This window comes from Poecilia reticulata, linkage group LG10 (genome assembly GCF_000633615.1).
Source record: "Poecilia reticulata strain Guanapo linkage group LG10, Guppy_female_1.0+MT, whole genome shotgun sequence".
NCBI lineage: Eukaryota > Metazoa > Chordata > Actinopteri > Cyprinodontiformes > Poeciliidae > Poecilia > Poecilia reticulata.
Window position 1 is genome coordinate 7888222 of NC_024340.1, and position 21172 is coordinate 7909393.

Consider the following 21172-nt stretch of genomic DNA (forward strand, 5'->3'; position numbering starts at 1 on the left):
TTTCTCTATAAATGCTGTAACTGCATATCAAGGGGCTTGACATGTTGAGGAACCAAAGTTCTCCTCTTCTTGTAGAAAAAGTATAAGATTAGGGGTCAGTACCAAGTTGTTTTAGTCTATAGCTGCTCAAGCTCCCTTTTTTTCTTCGCCATTTTTGAAAAATATGAAAATGAGCGTTCATACAAAACACGCCGTTGACCGATCTCGTTCCTTTTCGGCCTTATAAAATGCGTCCCAACTACCGAGGCGCTCAGTTTGCACTCATTGAAAATCCGTGGATGGGCATTGAAAAGCGAGGCTTCGTGAATCTGATCCCCCTCTTGTCTGTCAGCAGAAGAAAGAGAGGGCTTCTGTGATGAAGAAGAACAACGCCTACGCCGTAGCGGTGGCCAACTACGCGCCGAACGTCAGCAAGGACTCCGGCACGCTCCCGACCATCGCCAAAGGCGGCGCCTTGGATCCCGGCAAGGCCAAAGCGGACGGCAAGGCCCCGGAAGCCAAGAAGACGTTCAACAGCGTCAGCAGGATTGACAGGCTGTCGCGGATTATGTTCCCGGTTCTCTTCGGCGGCTTCAACCTCGTCTACTGGGCCACCTACCTAAACAGAGAACCGGTTATAAAGGATATGGTCCCGTCCAACTAGAACCCGGCTTTGGGCGGGTTCCGGCCCGTGGTAGAGACGAACCAAATACCTCCAGCAACTGCGGTACACATACTTTTTGCAGCCCCGGATTGCAGCGTGATCCTCTTTCTCCGCCTGTTTTCTACACCGTCTGCAGCACTTTTGAAGAAGCCCGGCTTTTGTAAATGTGTACGTATATTTATATATTTAAGCTTTCATTGTGATACATCGTGTGGTTACTTTGAATCAAGTGCATATTTCCTTAAAAGTTATGTCTACAGAAACCTTCACGTGGCCACTGTACATACAAACCAAATGGAGAAAAGACCCTGGACATTCACACATGCATTTTATTTACCAATATATTAAGTGTGTTCACCTATAAGAGGTAAAATCACAGTATTGTTTTGTTTTTTTGACTGGAAAGAACTGAAAATAACTTTTTTTGGTTTCGTTCATAATTATTTGAGCAACATAATTATTATTATTTTTTTAAGTAAATAACTCACATCTGTATAATACTGTTCCTGTTTTATATTATAGTCTGGGACAGAAGACAATTGAAGCTATCTTAACTAAAAAAAAAGAGAAAAGGTTAAAAAAAGAAATCACTCGTGTGTCAGAAACAATGTCTGTGTTTTTCCAGCGTTTACGTGTCGGGTTTGATTTCAGTGCAGTACTTCCATAGAAAAACCAAGCGAAATCAGGGGGACTCTGGTATGAAATTCGAAGTGAAAGTATGAACACCAGGAAATGCCGTCTTGGCTGACTGTTTAGCATTAGCATCAACGTTAACATTTAGCTGTGATCATGTTACAGGGAATGGCTTTATGTCAGCGCGTGGTTTCATTTTATCCACATGCATTTCTTTCACATCCCTCCCTTCTTCCATTTCAACAAATCATTTCCAGCCTGCTTGTTTTCAGCATATTTCATAATATTGTACTTTGATGTTTCTGATTCTGAGCTTTTCTGAATATGAAATGGTGTCATGTGCCATGAGATGCTTTGTATCAACCATGCTGTACTTCAACCATGACTGGTGAACATTTTGGAACTGATTTGACAACCTACAATTCAAAGTAATCTCCAATAATCTATAAAATGGTTGACAGTAGGGAGATGTGGTTAATGTCTGTCAGCTGGAGGTCGGACTGGAATCAGAACTGAAAGAAATGCGGAAATAGTTTAAAACAAAGTTTTTAGATAATATGCAATTGCATTAAGTCATACATGATTTGAGTGCTTTCTGCCAATTTATCTTTATAATTACATCATCATATGCTATTGTTTAACCCTCCTGTTACATTGCCATTACAACGGATGAGATTTATTTTCTGTTTTGCACTTCAAATTCTATGGCTGAGCCAAAAAAAAACCACTCATTATTTTTTGCTGCCATACACTAAAAATTGAAGTCACTTAAAAAAAAGTGGCACAAACAGTCGTTCATTGCACTTTATTTTGATCATTCTGCAACATAAAAATCAAAATAAATCCAAGTGGCATGTTTATGCTTCCAGTTATGAGAGGATTATTGCATGGGCAGAAAACGGTGTCTGATAAAAGTAGAAAAGAGAAAAAAAATGGTGATTGTGTAGTTGTGACACATGAACTAACAGAGGAGTTCATTTTTCTTGGTAGGTTGAATTATAGAGCTAAACAATCATAAAATCTCTCATATGTTTTGCTGTTATTGTTTTATCTCCAGAGTTTATATCACATGCCTATGATTGCATTTATCCCAGTTGAAGTCTGTTGACTGGTAAAAAAAACAACAAAAAAACTAACAGAAAATGACCCATGATCTAACCAAAATAACTTAAAGAAATCTCCATAGTGACTGATATTTATATGAGTCTCCTATGGCAACTGAGTTGATGTACGGTCGATAGGATCCATCCCACATTAGACAACAGCATTTTACTCCACTTTTATGCTGCTGTTTTAAATGTCTGAGTACATTATTTCTCTGCAATCACTTTGTTTCAATGTTTATCTTTTCTTTTTTTGTTGTTGTTTTTGTTTGGGGTCATTTTACGTTTCAATGATTTTGTGTATTAATGTTCTTTGCTGGATTTGCTCTTGACTTTTTTTTTTTTAAGCTGTTCATGCTCAATTTATACACAATATCATGAAAATCATAAATTCACCTACATTACTGTCTCTTTTTAGTGTAAATGATACAAATTTCATTAAAATGGTGAGATGGAAAAACTCCCTGGAAAAAAGGTTTAAAAGATGAGAGCGGATGTTTGTCTGTTTACAGTTATACGAGTCGCCCCCTGCTGGTCAGCTAAAACCTTAGTGACTTTTACACAGAGGTCATGGTGATATGTTTTTTAATTTGGTGTCAGTCACTGAAAAAAGAAAAAAAAAAAAAAGGCTAAAGGCTTTTGTGGATTTCAAATGACTGATTGCTTTTGCATTAAGCAAAGGAAAACAATTTGCATGAAAAAGACAAAAGGAGGAACTGGAGGTAGAAAAGAATGGATGCAGAAGGAACAAACATGTAGAAGAGGTGTATGTGTTGTTTTTATGTTAACTTTTGAAATGCAACAGTTGTGTTCTCCATAAGCAATGTTGAGATTTGTTGCGGTGGGAGAGACGTTCAATGGATATCGATCAGAATCAAGGGAACGTCGCCAAACATTTCAACGTCACCAAAGACAACTCATTAAATCCTTCGAAATCTGAGAGAGACACCGCAAATATCCAAGCATATAGACCCGATTTTATCTCCAGTTAAAAAAGAAAAGAAAAAAAGGTTGGATATCTCTTGTTTTGTTTTTCTTTCACATCCAGCTAATCGTTTGTGTTTGTGGCCTGCAGTGAAAGGACACTGTCAAGCTTTAGAGGAAAATCAGAAGGTACACCCGGCTGTCATGTAATTTATTTCCATTAGCATCAAAACAGAACAGGAGCTACCAGTTGTTCTGCTTCACAAACATCTGGCATGAGAACAAAATCTGAATATTAAGTTAAATCCATGTCTGTGTCATGAAGTCCATTAAGTTTTCAAGGATGAATTTATTCTCCCTGAATTACAGAAATGTATGATGTAAAACATTTTGTTGATGAATTTTGTCTGTCATTGTGCTTATATACCTGCATATAAAAAAATCATGTTCAGCCTCATATATATTCTCATAAAGTGCTATGTTTTTACTTTACAGCTTATCATATTTAATTTCACCCTATGCTTTTACTTATTTTGAACAGACTTTGCATGCAGATTAATGTCACATTTCAAGACCTTTTCTCTGGCATCCAAGCAGAAACTTCAAACATTCCAGGTAGAGATGATTGTTCAGAAGATGGAGGACTGATTTAGTGCACAGTTGTTTTTAATAAAACAAGTTCTTCCAGCTCTTGCCATCTATTTTTGTGATGCTTTCGCTGACTCTGGCCGTTCACACTGCAACAACCACACAGAGGCAAAAGGCCACTGTAGCTTAGATTCCCGATATATTGTAAGTCATTGCTTTTTATTGATAAAAAAGAAAGCAAGTCGACATCTCTGGCTCAATAATATCATTATGCTAAAAAGTACAATAAGTGAATACAAATTCTTTTTTGACTATTCAACTAACCTAATTTTTTTCCTTTTGGTAGCGGCGTTTTCCCGTCGTCTCTCTGGAATAGCAGCTCCTCTGTTCCTCTGCAGGAGTCGATCCTGCCAACCAGCGCTGCCATGCTGCCAACAACCATTATTATTTAGCCAGAAAGCCCCGGTGGCACTGAGCTGTGATGCGGGGCTCGTTTCCTGACCTCCTTCTCGAGCCGTGCCTCCTCCTCTGTCCACGGCTGACCCCGCTTGTCTGCCCAGAGATTGTACCCTGACAGAAATCTTTGCTGATGGATGGGAAGGATCTCGCCGGTCGCACAGCGCTGCGCGGATGCTTACAGACACGCCTCAAAAATCCACATAATTGACGGCCTTGCAGGGGTTTTAGGAAACGTCGAATCGCGGCATTCGAGCGAAAAGAGCCTTTTTGATAACGTTTAAAGAGCATTCTGGGGGAAACTTTCATTTTGACCACTCTTAATATATTTTTTGATTAGTTTTAAAACACTCATTGCTAAATGATTCACTCCCCTTAAGCTTTTCAACATTTTGTCACGCTACAATAACTAATTTTATTTATTTATTTTATATGGAATTTTTGTGCTAAATCCTTACAGCGTAGTAGGACTGAAACGATTAATCGTGATGGATAGATTATTCAAATAATCAGCAACTAATTTAGTAAATGATTAGTGATTAACTCCAAAAAAACAGCCATTTGCCACACATTAGTGTGGCTTCAACACACTAATGAAGCCAAAACTGCAAAAAAGACGTATACATTTTGAATTTAAGATAAAAAAATATTTTTCTGTAAATTAGTTTTACTCAGTAGTTCTCAAGCAGCATAGTTTTCAATTCACCTGGTCCAAATTATGTTAAAAAAAAAACTGTTATTATGCATATCCAATTATTAATCAATAAAATAAAATCACCAGCTTTACACTGAGTAGGTCGAGCAGAAATGGCTGAGATTTCCACATGTTGATGTTAAAAATATAAGAGTTTTGAGAGTTATTAACTTCCTGGTTTCCCTTTGTCTCATTATTTTTAAGATGCTGTTTATATTGTGATTCTGAACTTGTTTGTTTTGGTCTGGTTTATCATTTGCTATCAGATGTTGTCCAGAAACATTTCCAAGCATCATTTTATGTGTGGGACAAAGAGAAAAAAAATTAATAAAATGCTTATGCACTATTGCACTATTATGTGACAAAGAGAAATATGCATTCTATATAATAATGTTTCTAGATTTTGTAAAAAAAAAAAAAAAAAGAAAAACATGACAAGCCGCATCTAGGTCTAATAGATGCTTATTATTTTTTGCTCAAAGAAGAAAAGCAATAATCTATTCAAGGCAGTTTCGTTGTCATAGCAACTGATGTCAATTTTTATCCCACATCTGACAGGCTGAGTGGGCGGGACTAAAGGCTGTCAGACGTGTTGGAAGCTAATAAATGCGTCGTGCAACTACAAGTAGGCTTCCTTGTGTAGGGCACAAAGTGAGGCGTTGTCATTTCCAGGTGATAGTTAATTAATTTCCCTGCTTTCCGACAAAATAAGCACATAAACGAGAAACTAAATTATAGTTTTCATTTAGAAAAGAAACATAACTTATACACAAAAAAGGACAGTGGTGTCGAGAGAGCGTCTAGTGAAATAAAAAAACTAATCATACAGCGGAATGAAGCGGTTTTCCCTCAAAATGTTAATTTCTTTATCGATAATAAAGTTGCCTGCCATTGTGGTTGTTTAATCTGCCTTTCAACATTTTTGAAAAACTAGATCTTTCATTTCAAGTGATTCAAATTAACATTCTTCCCAAGTTTCGGTTCGAAAGAAATACATTTCCCATAACTCTTTGCCGCTGACCTGTAACCCAAAATGTCAGCACCCTGAAAGCTCATGCAAGGACTACTGTTGTTTATAGCGTAGCTGTATTGTTATGGGTGTTATTTATTTGAAGCAGAATGGTTCACTAAGGTCTCACTTAGCTGTTTCTGTTATGTTAGCATGTTGCTAACCTTGCTAATGCTGCGCAGGTAGCCTTTGGGGAGCTTGTTAGCATTTCTCCTGCCCTGATAATAATAATAATAATAATAATACTGTGAGGTTTTTAGAAAATATGAAGTATTTTCTAGTCAAACACCTCTGCGACATTTCTCTGCTAGGACGGGTTTTACCTTTTAAAGTGTGTAGGAGGAAAATACCGAGCTACAACATTTGCTACAGGGTGCTGAGACACCGCTGGATGAAAAGTCTGCCTGTATTCAGCAGTTTCAGGAGCTTAAGCACACAGCCAGCCAAGGTAACAAACCCACCTCAGAGTCAGTTAAGGCAACCATGCATGGATTACTGTTAGTAAATATGAAATATTTAATACGTTTCCTTTACAGTTAATAGAGTTAGTTGTTCTTTGTTGTTCCTAAGGATGCTGTCGACCTGTCCAAGTTCCCTGTGGACAAAATCAGGAATTTCTGCATCATTGCCCATATCGATCATGGAAAAAGCACTTTGGCTGACAGGCTGCTGGAAATGACAGGTAGAAAGCTCCACAGAGTCTCACACCTCTGTAAAACAGTATCAAACACCTCGAATGTGCATCTTTGTTTTACTGAATATTACGTTCTGTGTAAAACTGTTTGATTTCTCCAAATCAGACCAAATCTTTTCAGTCTGAGACATTTGGCGTCACATCTGGAGTATCCCAGGACTCTGTTCTTGGTCCTGATTTGTTTATAGATCATTATCGTCACTGTCCTCTTTGCCACTTTGTCGGTGTGTTTGGAAATTTGACGTAAGCATGTGTGCCTGTTGTGCTGGAATTGTCTCTTACTGTTGATATGGTTGGGAAACAGGTGCCATCGCAAAGACGGAGAAGAACAAGCAGGTTCTGGACAAGCTTCAAGTGGAGCGGGAGCGAGGGATCACCGTGAAGGCCCAGACGGCCTCGTTGTTCTACAGCCACGACGGACAGGAGTATCTCCTGAACCTCATCGACACGCCGGTAGAGTCCCACTTCTTCACAGTTCAAAATATGTTTCCAATCCAAGCACCAAAAGTTTGTTGTAATGTGAGTAAATATGAAAGATATCTTGCAAGGTTTCCCCCAGAAAACTTACTAAGCTCGGTTGTTGGGTGGTAGGGCAGTCATTCATCCAGCGGCCCGTCATGTTTTTGAGTTAAAAATGTTTAAAGTTGACAGGAAATTTGAAAATATCACTTGGTAATCATGTGTTATTGAAAGATTGGAAGTTTAACACCTGAATACCAACTATAAAGTCTTAAAAAAATGCAAATATTTGAAAAAAATTTAAATAAATAATCAGTGCTTAGCCTGGTGGGGCGCAAGTACAGCCTGGTGGCCCGCCAGGCTTATAATACACCGGGGAAACCCTGTCTTGTGTTATGAATTAGTTTTGAATGCAGGTTTGCTTTCTCTCCAGGGCCATGTCGACTTCAGCTACGAAGTGTCCCGTTCACTTTCCGCTTGCCAAGGCGTCCTGTTGATTATCGATGCCAATCAAGTAATACATATATATTTATTGACTTTTCGAGGATTTATTTTTTCTGCATGATTTGAGGTCTCTCATCTGTTGTGGTCTCTTAAAGGGCATTCAGGCACAAACCGTCGCCAACTTCTACCTGGCTTTTGAAGCGCAGCTGGCTATCATACCTGTGATTAACAAGGTACTTTCAGACATTCCCACTGAGAGTTACCTGTACAAGGAAAGGTGACTTTATTCCGTCTCCTCAGATTGATTTGAAAAACGCCGACCCGGAGCGAGTGGAGTCACAGATCGAGAAGGTGTTCGATATCCCGTGCGAGGAGTGCATCAGGGTAAGAGATGGTGGGAACATGCTAACCGTTTCCCCATGCGTTTCACCGCGCGCGCCTCACAAACGTCTCTTCCTGTGCGTCAGATTTCAGCCAAGCTGGGAACAAACGTGGAGGCGGTTCTTCAGGCGGTCGTCGAAAGGATCCCGCAGTAAGATTGGCGAGTTAGTTCTCTCCGTCTCTCGCGTGAAGTCTCGTTTTGTCTCGTTTTGCTCACGCTCTCCTTCTTTTCCCCCCAGTCCCGGAGGGAGCGTCGACGACCCGTTCAAAGCTCTGGTGTTTGACTCCAATTTCGACCACTACAGAGGAGTGGTGGCCAACATTGCCGTGATCGGAGGGCGGGTGAAGAAGGGCGACAAGATCGTGTCGGCGCATCTCAGTAAAACCTACGAAGTCAACGAGCTGGGCCTGCTGCGGCCGGAGGAGCATGCTACACAGAAACTGTACGCGGACAGCTTGTATTGTTACCTGCTGGTCTTTAGTTTACATTTTCTTCTTTGCCAGTCAAACTTTTTACAGCCTGGAAGATAAAAATCCAGGTCAAGAACAATGGAAAACTGCCGAACCTTCAAAACATATATTTATTGGAGATTTTTCTTCTAACGAGGCAAACGTGCAAAACCTTAACCTGCGTTTTGATTTACAATAATCTGCACCACTATTTCCTACAAATCTCTGCTGTATTATTTTAACTAATTAAGTATAAGTTTGTTTTGTTTTAGTATTTCTTCAGTTTTCAAAAATTTTGTAAGTTGTATTTTTGGACCCCAGTCACTTTTGATCGACAATTTTGGCCCACATAATAAAACATTTTATCCAAACGTTGCGTTAGCGTCTCATGCTAATACCAACATGGCCGTTCTCTAGCTTTGCAGGCCAGGTGGGTTACATCATTGCGGGGATGAAGGACGTGAAGGAGGCCCAGATTGGCGACACTCTTTACCGCCACGATCATCCGGTCCAAGCTCTTCCCGGCTTCAAGCCTGCCAAAGCCATGGTGTTCGCCGGTAAGACTCTCCCTGATTTCCGCTTTTAAAAATTCAAACTGGAGGTGGGAAACCGTCTAAAAGTTGCTCTGCTCTTGGCCCCTGAGTTGAGTTTTGTTTACGTGAGGCTTTCAGTGAAGAATCCAGCGTGGCTGCTAATGTGCTGCCTTTGTCGTTTCCTGCTCCTCAGGCATGTACCCAATGGACCAATCAGAGTACCCGGCCCTGCGGAGCGCCATTGAGAGGCTGACCCTGAATGACTCCAGTGTCACAGTGCAGAGAGACAGCAGTCTGGCCCTGGGAGCAGGCTGGAGGTCAGAACCAGCGCTTTTCAATTAGAGGATAAACGGACTTCTAGGTGACGGAGGGTGGGGTCAGGATTTGTACTCCAAGGAGAAAATGTTGGCGATAAGGCCACGTTCACACAGCAGGCGAACGCAAATTAAATCCGCTTCTTTCTCCCCCCCCAAATTATAACCTATGTTTGACGTTTTCTCCGCAATTCTGATCTTTTCACCTGGAAAAACATCCGATCTGTGCCACATCCATACGTGGAACTAATTCAGATACATATCCTATAGCTTTGAAAGTGTCAGCACTCTGAACAGTCACGTCGCATTTTATCCAACTTTTACGTCGTTGACGTGAGACATACGTCATAATTCTAGACCAGAAAAAGCCATATGCCTTAAATGAGGACGTAAACAACGGCAGAAAATGATGATTATGAACTTACGAATGAAATCTGTTCTACTGGCATCGCATCATGATCCCTACGCATCCCGACTTCTCTACAGAAATTTCCACCAATGCTCCACAAAATGCCGTTGCAATTCGTTGCGATTTCTTTACTATTGCTGTGGTCGTGTGTAGATTATGCATCGGCTCTCGCTGCTGAATAAACTTGTGAACTAGTTGTGTTTTAGTTACGTGTCCTCGTGTCCTCCTCCACAGACTTGGTTTTCTGGGTCTTCTTCACATGGAGGTGTTCAATCAGAGACTGGAGCAGGAGTACAACGCGTCGGTCATAGTGACCTCCCCCACTGTGCCCTATAAGGCCATCCTCTCCTCGCCAAAGCTCATCAAGGTAGAAGCCGCTTCTTGCACAAACATCGTCTTTTTTTTTTCTTTTTTTTTTTTAACTGCAGAGATTGGTTGAGGTACAGACCAGGGATGTTTTATTATGGAGAGTGAAAAGTGCCAAATTCCAATAAATAAATAGATAAATAACTTTGTAAATACTTAGTTAAATGTGTCGTTTTATTAAAACTGGAAGTAAATATAGAAATATTTTAGAAATGTAGAATCAGCTACATGTGCCTCAATTAACTGCAGTGCTTTTATTCTTAAAAATAGATTATTATTATTATTATTATTATTATAAGATTTAAGAAATTATCTCAGGTTCTTTTGCTGAAACAAACTGTCAACTTTAGCCATTAAACTTCCCCCCATAATTTTTCATGAGTGGGCGGGGTCAGAGGAGATCCTGGCATCTGATTGGCTGCTTCTCACAGCAAGTCAAACGGCTTCGTCTGTCAATATTTTCACTGGAAATGTGGAGAAAACTTTAATGAATTGATATTTTGGGTGAGGAGCTACAGCCTCTAAGTAGCTTGGGCTGAAGTAAGTTTAGTAATTATTTCATACTTTATCATCATGTTAAATGGCATGCGCTGCAAAAACACAAAACCTTACAAAGTATTAATGTCTTGTTTTTTAGTGTAAATGTCTTAGTGCACTTGAAATAATAGAAACCAAGCTTATTTGTAACTTGTCAGCACAAAATTTGAGCTGATTTTAAGTCAATAATTCTTTAATATTGATTTTTTAAAAAGTACTAGTTCCACTGGCAGATTATTTCACTGATAATAAGACATTTTCCCATAAGTGAAATAATCTGCCAGTGGAACTAGTACTTTTCTTTAAAATCAATATTCAAGAATTATTGACTTAAAGCAAGTTTCAAGTGTGATAAGATATTTGTAGAATTTGATCCTTTTCATCAAAAATATAATTTCTAGTTGGTTATACTGTACATAAACTGTTTTTCCCATTCTAAGGTATTTTTCCTCCTGATTTTCTCCTTAATGAAGCCTGTTAAATGTGATCAGAACCTCTAAAACCCGTCCGATTTCACGTGTTCTTGTCCTCACAGGAGCACGGCGGCGAGGAGGTCACCATAGTGAACCCGGCTCAGTTCCCAGACAGATCAGTCGTGTTGGAATATTTGGAGCCCATGGTGCTGGGGACGATTCTGGCTCCAGACGCTTACACCGGCAAGATTATGAGCCTGTGCTTGGTAAGAGGAATGGGAATAAAATGCTAAAGAGATGAATTAAAACTCAGTACGGATGCAGTTATGCATACATAAACATTCTAGTTTAGAAAACTACAATTCACACAAATGTGCCTCCTGTGGGTCAGAAAAGGAGTTTTTAAGCTCAAGTAAAACTAAAAAGCCTGGAAAAGAAAGTTGTGGTTTATCTTTCAGAGTCGCAGGGGGGTGCAGAGGAGCATGGTGTACATTGACGAGCAGCGTGTCATGTTGAAGTATCTCTTCCCCCTGAATGAGATCGTTGTGGACTTCTATGACCTCCTCAAATCAATGTCATCTGGATACGCCAGGTAAACGGTTTGGGATCCAAAATGTACTTTATGCGGCTCTGTTTAGAAATATAAACACTCGACAAGCTCCATATGTTATGACCTTAATGTCCCTCATTCAGCTGTTTATGTGCTACGAAGGCGAGGATGTGTTAACAAAACAAATAAAAATTGTAACATGATGGTGGGGAGGGTTGCTGGTGCCCATCTCCAGCTAACGTTCCGGGCGAGAGGCGGGTTATATCCTGGACAGGTCGCCAGTCTGTCACAGGGCAACACAGAGACACACAGGACAAACAACCATGCACACACACACTCACAAAATGGATGGATGGATGGATGGATGGATGGATGGATGGATGGATGATGGTGGGGGGAGAGGGACAAGATGCCAATAAACAAGGCTGAATTTGAAGGCAGTCGTGAGTTAAAGCAAATGCTGCATATTGTGAAAAAAACCCATCCCTTTGTGCTAATAAAAGACAGCAATTACAACTGTTGAAATTCAGTTTTCTTATAAAATATAATTTTCCTCAAGTTCAGTTGTTTTTCTTGTCATTCCCATTTGATTTTGCTGAAGTAACTCTGAAAGCTTTGAGTTCTCACCACTTCCATCTCTTGCTTCCACAGCTTTGACTATGAGAATACAGATTACCAGGCTGCCGATTTGATAAGGATGGACATTCTACTGAACGGCCGGCCGGTGGAGGAACTCACCACCATCGTGCACAGGTACAGTCTAGTCTTTATTGTGTTTAAATATTCTGGGGATGGTTGTATTTGTTACCAACTTCCTCAGTTGGTTTTTGATTAAACTGGTTTCTGTTGAGTTTGAATAATAAGACAGTTATTCTAATCCTACAGTTCCATCGCTATGTGTTCTGTACAAAATTAAAGTTTACTATTCTTTTAGAGGGTGAACTTGCATCATACCGTTATCAGTATATATTAGTTAAAAGTGGTCTCCAAAATAACATTATTATTTATCGCAATCATTTCTTGAACAATTTATCGTTCGGCAAAATTTGTCTTTATGGCAGTCAGTGCATGTTTTTTTTTTTTTTTTTTTTTAAATATGTGTATCTTCTAACTGGGTTTTTCTGACAGGGAGCGTGCGTACAGTATGGGGAAAGCCATGTGTGAGCGTCTGAAAGAATCCATTCCCAGACAGATGTTTGAGATCGCCATACAGGCAGCCATCGGAAGTAAAGTCATAGCAAGAGAAACGTAAGTAGTACAGCGTCTGCCCTGAGCTGCTCCATTTGTCTGCAACATTTTGGACTTACAACAACAATTTGGAATAAACGTGGTGCTGTGTTCCTCTTTCAGAGTAAAAGCATTCAGGAAAAATGTTCTTGCGAAATGTGTAAGTAGAAGGGTTTCTGTTGTCTTGTGTGATATCTTGTCGCAAGTCGTTTTAATCCTCACTCATCTTTTGCAGTACGGAGGCGACATAACGCGGAAGATGAAGCTGCTGAAGAGGCAAGCCGAGGGTAAAAAGAAGATGCGGCGCGTCGGCAACGTTGACGTTCCAAAAGACGCCTTCATAAGTGTTCTGAAGAGGAAAGAAAAATAAAACATCATTTTAATCCGTTATTTATGCATTTGCTGCAACCGTAATCAAAAAATAAAGGAATTACTCAAATGTTTTTAAAACTTTGGCAATCTCTTCTAGTTTTTTGTTTCCTTTTTGATGCTTTGTTCACATTTCTCTAATCAAAAATGGATGCAGCACCAGAAATGAAATACAAAATTAGAAATTTTTCTCAATCATGTTGGGATTTTAATAGACATTCAGAGGATAAGAAGTGATGCAATTTCATTATTTGCATTATTAAAAACAAAGTGAACAACATACGTTAAAACATGGAAGTGGTTCCCATGGTAACTGAACTCGGGTGGGAGAAATAACTAGGTCTTTCAGCCGGTAATTCTGGCCTTCATGGAAGAGCAGGATGAAATGTTAAGAAACAAAAAGGTATTAAGAAGTCAGGTTTCATGTTGTGTTAACACTCCACAACTTTAGTTGTTATTAAAATTCCATAAAATATCAAATCAAGGTATGCTAATAGATGTTAATATTGAAGGGAACCAGAAATAAATTCTAACTAGTAAGGCAGGAATCTGGATATAAATTTTATGATGTGTATTAATTTGATATTCACCACTATTTACTTTTTGAGAATATAAAATTATAGAAATGAACGTTAATCGAGCATAAATCAATGCCCAACCCAGGGAACTGGTGTAAACGTAGCTGTCTTGCAGTGACTAAATTCTCCCAGCAGATGGCAGCAGAGGCTCAGACATGATGGTAGTCTAGTCCTGAATCATTGTTTTAACGTAGCCTACTTCTTATTTTTTTCCTTTTTACAAGTTAAACTTTAGATATTTTTTGTTCTTTCTCCTCTAAGAGCAGAACAAAACTTTAATATTATAGGATTACTATTTTTGTTTTACTTTGCTATTTCATCATTGTAAAACCTTAGATCTGTGGTGCCCAATGCAAATCCTCAACAGTCAGAAACGCTAGAGTTTCTCCAGCTCTGATGCTGGATTTAAACAGTTGAATCACTTCTTCGGGTTGTCACAGTTTTTGCAGAGGGCCCATGTTTAAATCAGATTTATTGAATCTGGAAGACATAAAATATGCGAAACGCCACAACTGAAATGGCCACTGCTTTGAACAATGAATAGGCATTCAGGGTAAGGTATAGTTATAGATTTCCTTACTTTTTTCTCAGAATTCTGAGATTAATATCATGCTTTGACTTCCTCTGCCACGTAACGGGTCTTTTAAATCTGACATGTACATCCAGGAAGTTAGTTCTGCTGATATCAAATTCAGAGTTTTAAAATAAAAGTCAGAAAATTCTGAGATTGAAGTCAGAATTCTGAGGGCAGAAAAATCCAAATTATGAGTTTGAAGTCTGAATATTCTAGGATTAAAATCAGAATAATTTGACATTAAATTCTGAGATCAAAGTCAGAAAAGATTATAATCTCAGAATTTTCTGGTTCTGAGATTAAAGCCAAATTATTATTATTATTATTATTATTATTATTATTATTATTATTATTAATAATAATAATAATAATAATTTTACAGTGGCTCTAATCCTTTTCTGTACCTGCTTAATGCATTTGTCCTGGCTGACGCAAACAAAAACATAACTCAAGTGTTCTTTTAATAAGCGCGTTGGTCTTGTTTGGTTCTGTCGCCTGCCGTAGTTTATCAACGCGGAAGCTAAAATGAATGGCTACATTGCTAACTGGTATTAGTGTTTCTATCGAAAAATACGTACAAACATTGACTGTTTGCTACTTTTCCTGAGAGACGGACATGTTGTGGGGTAACACGCAGCTTGGCGGGTTGTCCTTGTGATGCGTGGCAGCTGTAGCTCCTATGTGTCGTCAGCGAGTTGTCCCATTCAGATAAGTTAGTCGTTCCGTAAACCACCATGAGAGTCCGCTCGTCTGTGTTCGCCTGCTTCATTTTAATATTTGAAGTGCTCGGCGTTGCCCTCTTCCTGAGGGGCTTCTTCCCTGTTCCTGTCAAGTCTTCTTTCTCCTCCAAGAGCAGGCTGTCGGATTTACCCGCGGAGCCGCTGGCAGGTGAGAGCCCCCAGCATCACCCTTCCCTTACCTACCTACTTACCTGTCCGTCGCCCTCATTGTGGTCAAGCTCATCTGAGATGTTCTCACCTCACAGGAAGCCCTCCCAACTCCACCCGCCTGCCCCAGCCCCTGTTCAGGAGGGTCGTTCTCATGGTGGTGGATGCCCTCCGAGAGGACTTTGTGTTTGGACCCGCCGGGGGGTCCCACATGCCCTACACCCGGTACCTGGTGGAGAAAGGCTCGTCCCACAGCTTCGTGGCCAAGGCGAGACCTCCCACTGTCACCATGCCAAGGATCAAGGTATATCTGAGGCAAAGACATCTGCAGGGTTATATTTTAGCGCATCCTTAGAAATCATTCAATTTATGTATCTAAAATTAAGGAATTAAATTGTCTTAAATTTACGTATCTAAAATAAAGGCCTTAACATGTCTTGCATTCATAAAACAATTTAAGTTAGCCCTAAATGCGTCCTGCAGTGCTAGGATTATTTAATTTCATATAGTTTTGGGGTTTTTTTTCCGGTGGGACTTTTCTATCAGGCATTCATGAACAGAAGGGATTGAGGCTACCACCAACAAGCTGCTAATATACCTTTACTAGTTAGCTAAGGCAAATTCTTTGAGCTAGCTATCTACGAAGCTAGCTAACTGGCTATGAAAAAAGGCAACTAAAAAGCTAGCTGCATTTTGAGCTATGAAAAAGGTTAGCTAGCTAATTAGCTACATTTTTCATCTATAATGGGTAAGTGAAAATTTATTGCTGGACGATATTTGTTTTTGCAATTTTTTTTTCCAGAATTAAATCTTCAAAAACAAAAATTTTGTTTAAAATTGATTTGCTGGACAGCCCGACCTGGCATATTGTTTAATAACCTGAGCTGCCCTGCTGTGTTTCTTCATTATGCCGTTTGCTCTCTAATGTTCTGGAACAAATTTCTGAAACAGAGAATATATTGGCGCTGAACTACAGACAGAGACTCTATTAAATTAAGTCTCTTCTGAAGACATTGGACACATTTCAGATTGTTTTTCATTTGTAAACAATTTAGAAAAAAATACATCTTTTTTTGCTCCCCCTCATATTTTGTGTTGGTCTGTCGCATAAAATCCAAATAAAACAGATCAAAGTTTGTGTCGAAACTTTCAAGAGGTATGAATGCTTTTGCAAGGCACCGTATAAGTAAACGCGTGGTTCCATTCAAAGCCTGCCATCACCTTAATGCTCAGCATTCATTTGTTCAGAAACACTTTGATTCAGTGGAATTGAGGTTTACACAGATTGTTCTCTGTGTTCCATGATAGATATTTGGTGATACTTAGCAGCCTCTTTTGTCCATTTCCTGCCTAATATTATTATTCCAGTTGTTTTCTAAAATAATTGAATCAAGACTGTTAGTTTTAAGGAAGGAAAATCTTCTATATTTGTGTCGCTGGATGTTGGAGTGTTTTGACCGTAGTTGAGCCACGTTGGGTTTTATTAACAGAATTATATAGAACAGCATCAAATGAAGCATACATTTTTTTATTACCTTCATATGAGAGCATTATTATTATTGTTGTTAGTCTGTTGTTAAGGTTGGGTTACAGTAAGTTTATTAAAAAATTATCATTTTGATACAAGTATGGCTTTAACTTTTCTGAAACTCATGCAACTGTCAGTTCCAATGATCATTTTCCCCTTTTTATCCTTTGCTAACCATCATTAATTGACTTTATCAATCATAAACTCCTAAAATCATAAATACACAACATGACCTAGTGATAAACCATCTGGTTCCTACCAGGTGTTGGAAAATCAAAACCAAAATGCATAAGCAGTGCTAGAAAGGTTAAGGAAATACTTACTTCATAAGAGGTAGGAAAGTTTTGTAGAGCTGGAAGTCCAGCATGTTGACTAACTTAATCATCAGCAACTTTGTAACCTCTTCTGTAAAAACACAAGCTGTGCTCAGCTTTTGGTTGGAACGCCTCAGACGTGTGTTAATAAAGCATAAAGAAGGAAAGACGTTAGAAAGGACCGTGAAGAAAGAGTTATCTCGGCCATCTTCTCTACATAATTCATGCTGCTACGGCGTTCGTCTTTCTGTCGAGCTGTGCCTGTCAGTCTGTGCGGGAGTGGCTGTCCGAGGAAGTTCACTCAGACGTCAGTCACAAGGACTCAGAGAAATAATCTAAAACTCAATCCCGGGCTTCCATTGTTCATCTTGGATGTTAAATTCTATGGCAGAAAACTAGAACAGTTATTCATTTACAGGATATGGTCTAACTGTAAAAAAAAAAAAAGGCAGCAACTTGTTATGGGTTTAGAGGATTTTATAGGAGCAAATTTAATGTCTTTATGAAAAAAAACCCAGAAGCTACATGTTAGCCCCCGCCGGCAGGTAAGGCAAATGAGGTGACAGAATAACTGAGAAGGACAGAGCTGAGGTTTGAACCAGCAACCCACCGGTGACAAGATAAACTTCTGGCTATTGAGCAACTTCTGCATTCATAGAATAAAACAAGAATGTGTGTTAACCTTCAGGCCAATACTGATTTCTGGTTTTATTTGTCATCCGACCAGTTGGTTCAGCTGTCGGACAGATTACTTTTTTTTCCTTTTTTTTTTTAACACGATCATATCACATGAAAGAGAAAATAAAAAGTTTGCTGCATGTTGAACAGTCGTAGCAGTTCTGAATCCAAGTGAAATTAAGTAAGTAAGTGAAAGGAATTACAAAAACATTCCCATTTATCAGTCAAGGCAGGTTTCAGGTTCCGTAAACAGCATTTAAAGKATTGGAGAAAAGAAATACATTTTAAAAATCTTTTTAACCAACCAATAACTAATCAGAGCAGATCTGGGAAAAATATCATCTAATTCCGATCCCTGGCTGATTGACCGGTGCATTTTTAACACAAACCTGTCCACCATATCGAGTTTTTTTTTTGTTTGTTTTTTTGCATACACATAACACCCAAAATTCCTCGTGAGCCAGCATGTAACATATTCAGTGAGAGGAAACGACGAGGAACTTCTCAGAAACGGGAGATAAATGTTCTTTCTGGATCCGAAGGCAGGAAAACGGGGCGTGTTGTCAAATTTTGATGATGCGTCATGTTGATGAGAGCAGCGTTGAGTGCTGCCCAGCCAAGAGGGAATGGCAGTCATGTTGTGCTTGCTGCCGATGACAGTTTGTTGTGCTGAAACACGCCGAGACGGCGAACTGACTGCTGTGAACAGCAAAGAGTCAGCAGTTGTTGTCAGTAACGGAGGAACAAGGTTGCGAAGGCGGTGATATTTTTATGTTTTTATTTTTTTCCACCTGCAAATAATCAGCTTAGCTTAGTCTGTATCCCATCGGCGCCGGGGCAGCGCGGAGGTGGACAAAAGGCATCTGACAAAAGCTGAATGGTAAAGTGGAATATTTTTTTTCTCCTGCGTCTGAGGGGGAGAAAAAAAAAAAAAAAGTAAGAGGCAATATTTCTGCTTTTTCGGTGGTGGCGGAAAAGAATGAGGATGTGCTGACGGTGTCAAGCTGTCTCAACCCAAGGAGACGGGAGCCACACATCAGCCTCGAGGAGCGCTGCCGCAGAGAAAAGACGGCGTGGACAGAATCGTCCTCAGTGATGTCTTGAGGAAATGTTTGGGAAGGCAGAACAGGAGATGTGGGAATTCACACTCAGCGGCTTCTTGACAGAGTGCACAGCTGATGTTTACTTAAAAATATTCCTGATCAAGGAAACTAAATGAATCACTCTTTCTCATTAAAGAATTAGTTTAGTCTTGAGAGGTGAGTTGTTATTGTTTTCTTGAAGTCGTACTGGAGCCAAGGTGCTGTGGTTTGGTGCGACACCCCGGGGTTCTTCGGCTCTGCTTGAAGCAGATGGTTTTCTCTTGTGCGGTGCGCTTTAATTTGAGTTCTAATTATGGTCATCAAACAAAATTATGACATATGAGAAAGCATGCCATCCAAACTCTCACTGGTTCACCAAACTAACTTGGCTCACTGCCACCATCTCCAGTCAGGGATTTCTGTGAATGATTTCCTGTCTACAATTTCCTAAAACTTGAGTCTGCTGACACCAATTTAGATTTCTTTTTAAAAGCTGTAAATTATTAAGGACAAAAGTAGTATTTTGTCACTTATAGCTTCTAAAGAAATTAAAATTAGAAATTAGGAATGGGCATTTATTGTATCGTTTATCATTTATCGTAACACATTTTTTTAATCATAAGAATATATATAGATTTATCATTGTTATATTAATTTCCAATTAAAGATGTTTAACCCCCCCAAAAAACTGTCTTTATTGTCAGATTTGATAGTTTTACTATTTTCTTCAGTTTATTCAATAAAAGCTTCAATAAATACCAGTAAATTTGAAAATAAAGTTGCCGACTGCAGTTTAGTGAAACAAATCACACTTCTTTATTCACTTATATTGTTGTAGGAAGTTTTATCACAATATTTTGCAATAAAACTTTAAATTCATATCGCCCAGCCCTGTTAGAAATATTTAAGAGGATTAGAGCCATTGGAGACAAAAGAACCCTGGATTTATTGCGTTGAGGCTTTTTTCCTGAAATGCCTCATACCAAACATGTTCTCTCAGACTGTCCAAAGAACGTTGATCCAGACTTCTTGATCTTTGGTCGTCTTTCCACTCCGGCCTTCATGTTTTTCTTAAAGATCAAAAGTGTCCTCCTTGCACATCTCCTATAAATCTCTGAGGCTTAAATTGCTTTAAACTGTTTTCTGTATTGTTAAAGCTGGTGTTGAATACAAGTATGCCAAATGTTACACTGATCAGTTTGGCAAAGAGTACAGTCGACTATAGAGAGATTAGAGTAAGATTAAATCCGCTGAGTCACTAAATCTATGTTCAGTAGTTCTGTCCAGCCTTTGTTTTAGTGAAGTGAGAATGTTGTAACTGGGCTTTACTGACTGAGGCACCCGCTCTCACCTTTACACCTGGTTAGCCATCGTCTTGGCTGTGATAAAATGAAGTGTCCTATAGGCAGAATGGTGTAGAGAAGGAGGAGGACATGGAGAGGATTGAGATTTATGTGGACGTGCAGGGAGGCAGATGTTTCCCTATAATCCGAGGCTTTAGAGAAAGATGCTGGGATAATGAAGGACAAAGTCTGGCGGACATTCGGTGCCAATTTCCCTCTTTCCCTGATGCAGGGGGTAGTTTATTTTAAAGAAGATGGAAAACCTTGCAAAAATTGTACAACACGAAAAAAATCTTCAAACTTGAATTTGTTTTTCTCTCACATCTAACAATATTCATTCACTTCTCCTTTTATGACAAAATATAGACATCACAATTTGGAAAGGCAGGTTGTATTTTGAGTTGGCAAATGTTTGTCTTTCAAATAGTAATGCATTTCACATTTTTGTTTATAGTTTGAGTATGTCACAAAGTAGACTTTTATGAAATTTATGCGAGACGGTGTAAGTATCTAAAGTCAAGTCAACTTTATTCATAGAAAACATTTCATACATCTTTCAGTCTCTAAGCCAAGAAGAAGAAAAACCGGCCATTTTTAATTTAAGGTCCAAGTGTATAAGAAATATTTACATTTTAAAAGTCAGACAAGAATCGGATCCCCTACAAAACTGACCAAAGTCTCGACTGCTATGATTATTCGAGATCAAAGCTTTGCATGGACTCAACTTTGCATTGTTGACTGGCCATGAACCTCCTTTGCTTATTCTGACCTATGCAGATGTTTTCAGAATGATACTGACACAAAGCCTACAACCAAGGTGTCACAGGACTAGCCAAAGAAGAGTCGCATTAAGGTTATGTAGAGCCCTAGCCAGTCTGCTGACCTTACTCCTGTAAAACTCTGAAGAGAGTGGAAACTATGACTTGCAGCCAGAGGCCTCAAAAATTTACACTTTCTCTGAAAAGAGGAGGACCAGAGATCTCAATGTATGG

The 21172-nt window shown here is 39.3% G+C and overlaps 3 protein-coding genes across 6 annotated transcripts in view; all 3 read left to right on the plus strand.

The window, feature by feature from the left end:
- Nucleotides 1-3990, plus strand: part of gabra2b (gamma-aminobutyric acid type A receptor subunit alpha2b) — a 32361-nt gene extending 28371 nt beyond the window's left edge. For 2 of the 3 annotated variants that reach the window (XM_017307106.1, XM_008419817.2), the window contains exon 10: nt 332-3990. In XM_017307106.1, coding sequence (XP_017162595.1) covers nt 332-643 — 312 coding nt within the window. In that variant the 3' untranslated portion in view covers nt 644-3990. The remainder of the gene's footprint in view (nt 1-331) is intronic. The other variant, XM_008419818.2, reaches the window with a different exon arrangement.
- Nucleotides 3991-5968: 1978 nt separating this feature from the next.
- guf1 (GTP binding elongation factor GUF1) lies at nt 5969-13281 on the plus strand. Its single transcript, XM_008419819.2, has 17 exons — nt 5969-6498; nt 6621-6732; nt 7049-7197; nt 7637-7717; nt 7803-7880; nt 7948-8031; nt 8115-8179; nt 8268-8471; nt 8896-9035; nt 9205-9328; nt 9969-10101; nt 11173-11316; nt 11509-11642; nt 12252-12353; nt 12729-12848; nt 12951-12987; nt 13063-13281. Exons 1-17 carry the CDS (start codon nt 6316-6318, stop codon nt 13195-13197), a joined length of 2025 nt encoding a protein of 674 aa, XP_008418041.1. The 5' UTR covers nt 5969-6315; the 3' UTR covers nt 13198-13281.
- Nucleotides 13282-14838: 1557 nt separating this feature from the next.
- pigg (phosphatidylinositol glycan anchor biosynthesis class G (EMM blood group)) overlaps nt 14839-21172 on the plus strand; it is an 89499-nt gene continuing 83165 nt past the window's right edge. For both annotated transcript variants that reach the window (XM_008419820.2, XM_008419822.2), the window contains exons 1-2: nt 14839-15236; nt 15334-15539. In XM_008419820.2, coding sequence (XP_008418042.1) covers nt 15083-15236; nt 15334-15539 — 360 coding nt within the window. In that variant the 5' untranslated portion in view covers nt 14839-15082. The remainder of the gene's footprint in view (nt 15237-15333; nt 15540-21172) is intronic.

What these genes read in the sequence shown, in the direction of transcription:
- guf1 (XM_008419819.2), top strand. Translation starts at nt 6,316, where the DNA reads ATGAAGTATTTTCTAGTCAAACACCTCTGCGACATTTCTCTGCTAGGA. An exon ending in CAGGCTGCTGGAAATGACAG is followed by an intron (nt 6,733 to 7,048) that starts GTAGAAAGCTCC and finishes GTTGGGAAACAG; the next exon opens with GTGCCATCGCAAAGACGGAG. An exon ending in ATGTCATCTGGATACGCCAG is followed by an intron (nt 11,643 to 12,251) that starts GTAAACGGTTTG and finishes TTGCTTCCACAG; the next exon opens with CTTTGACTATGAGAATACAG.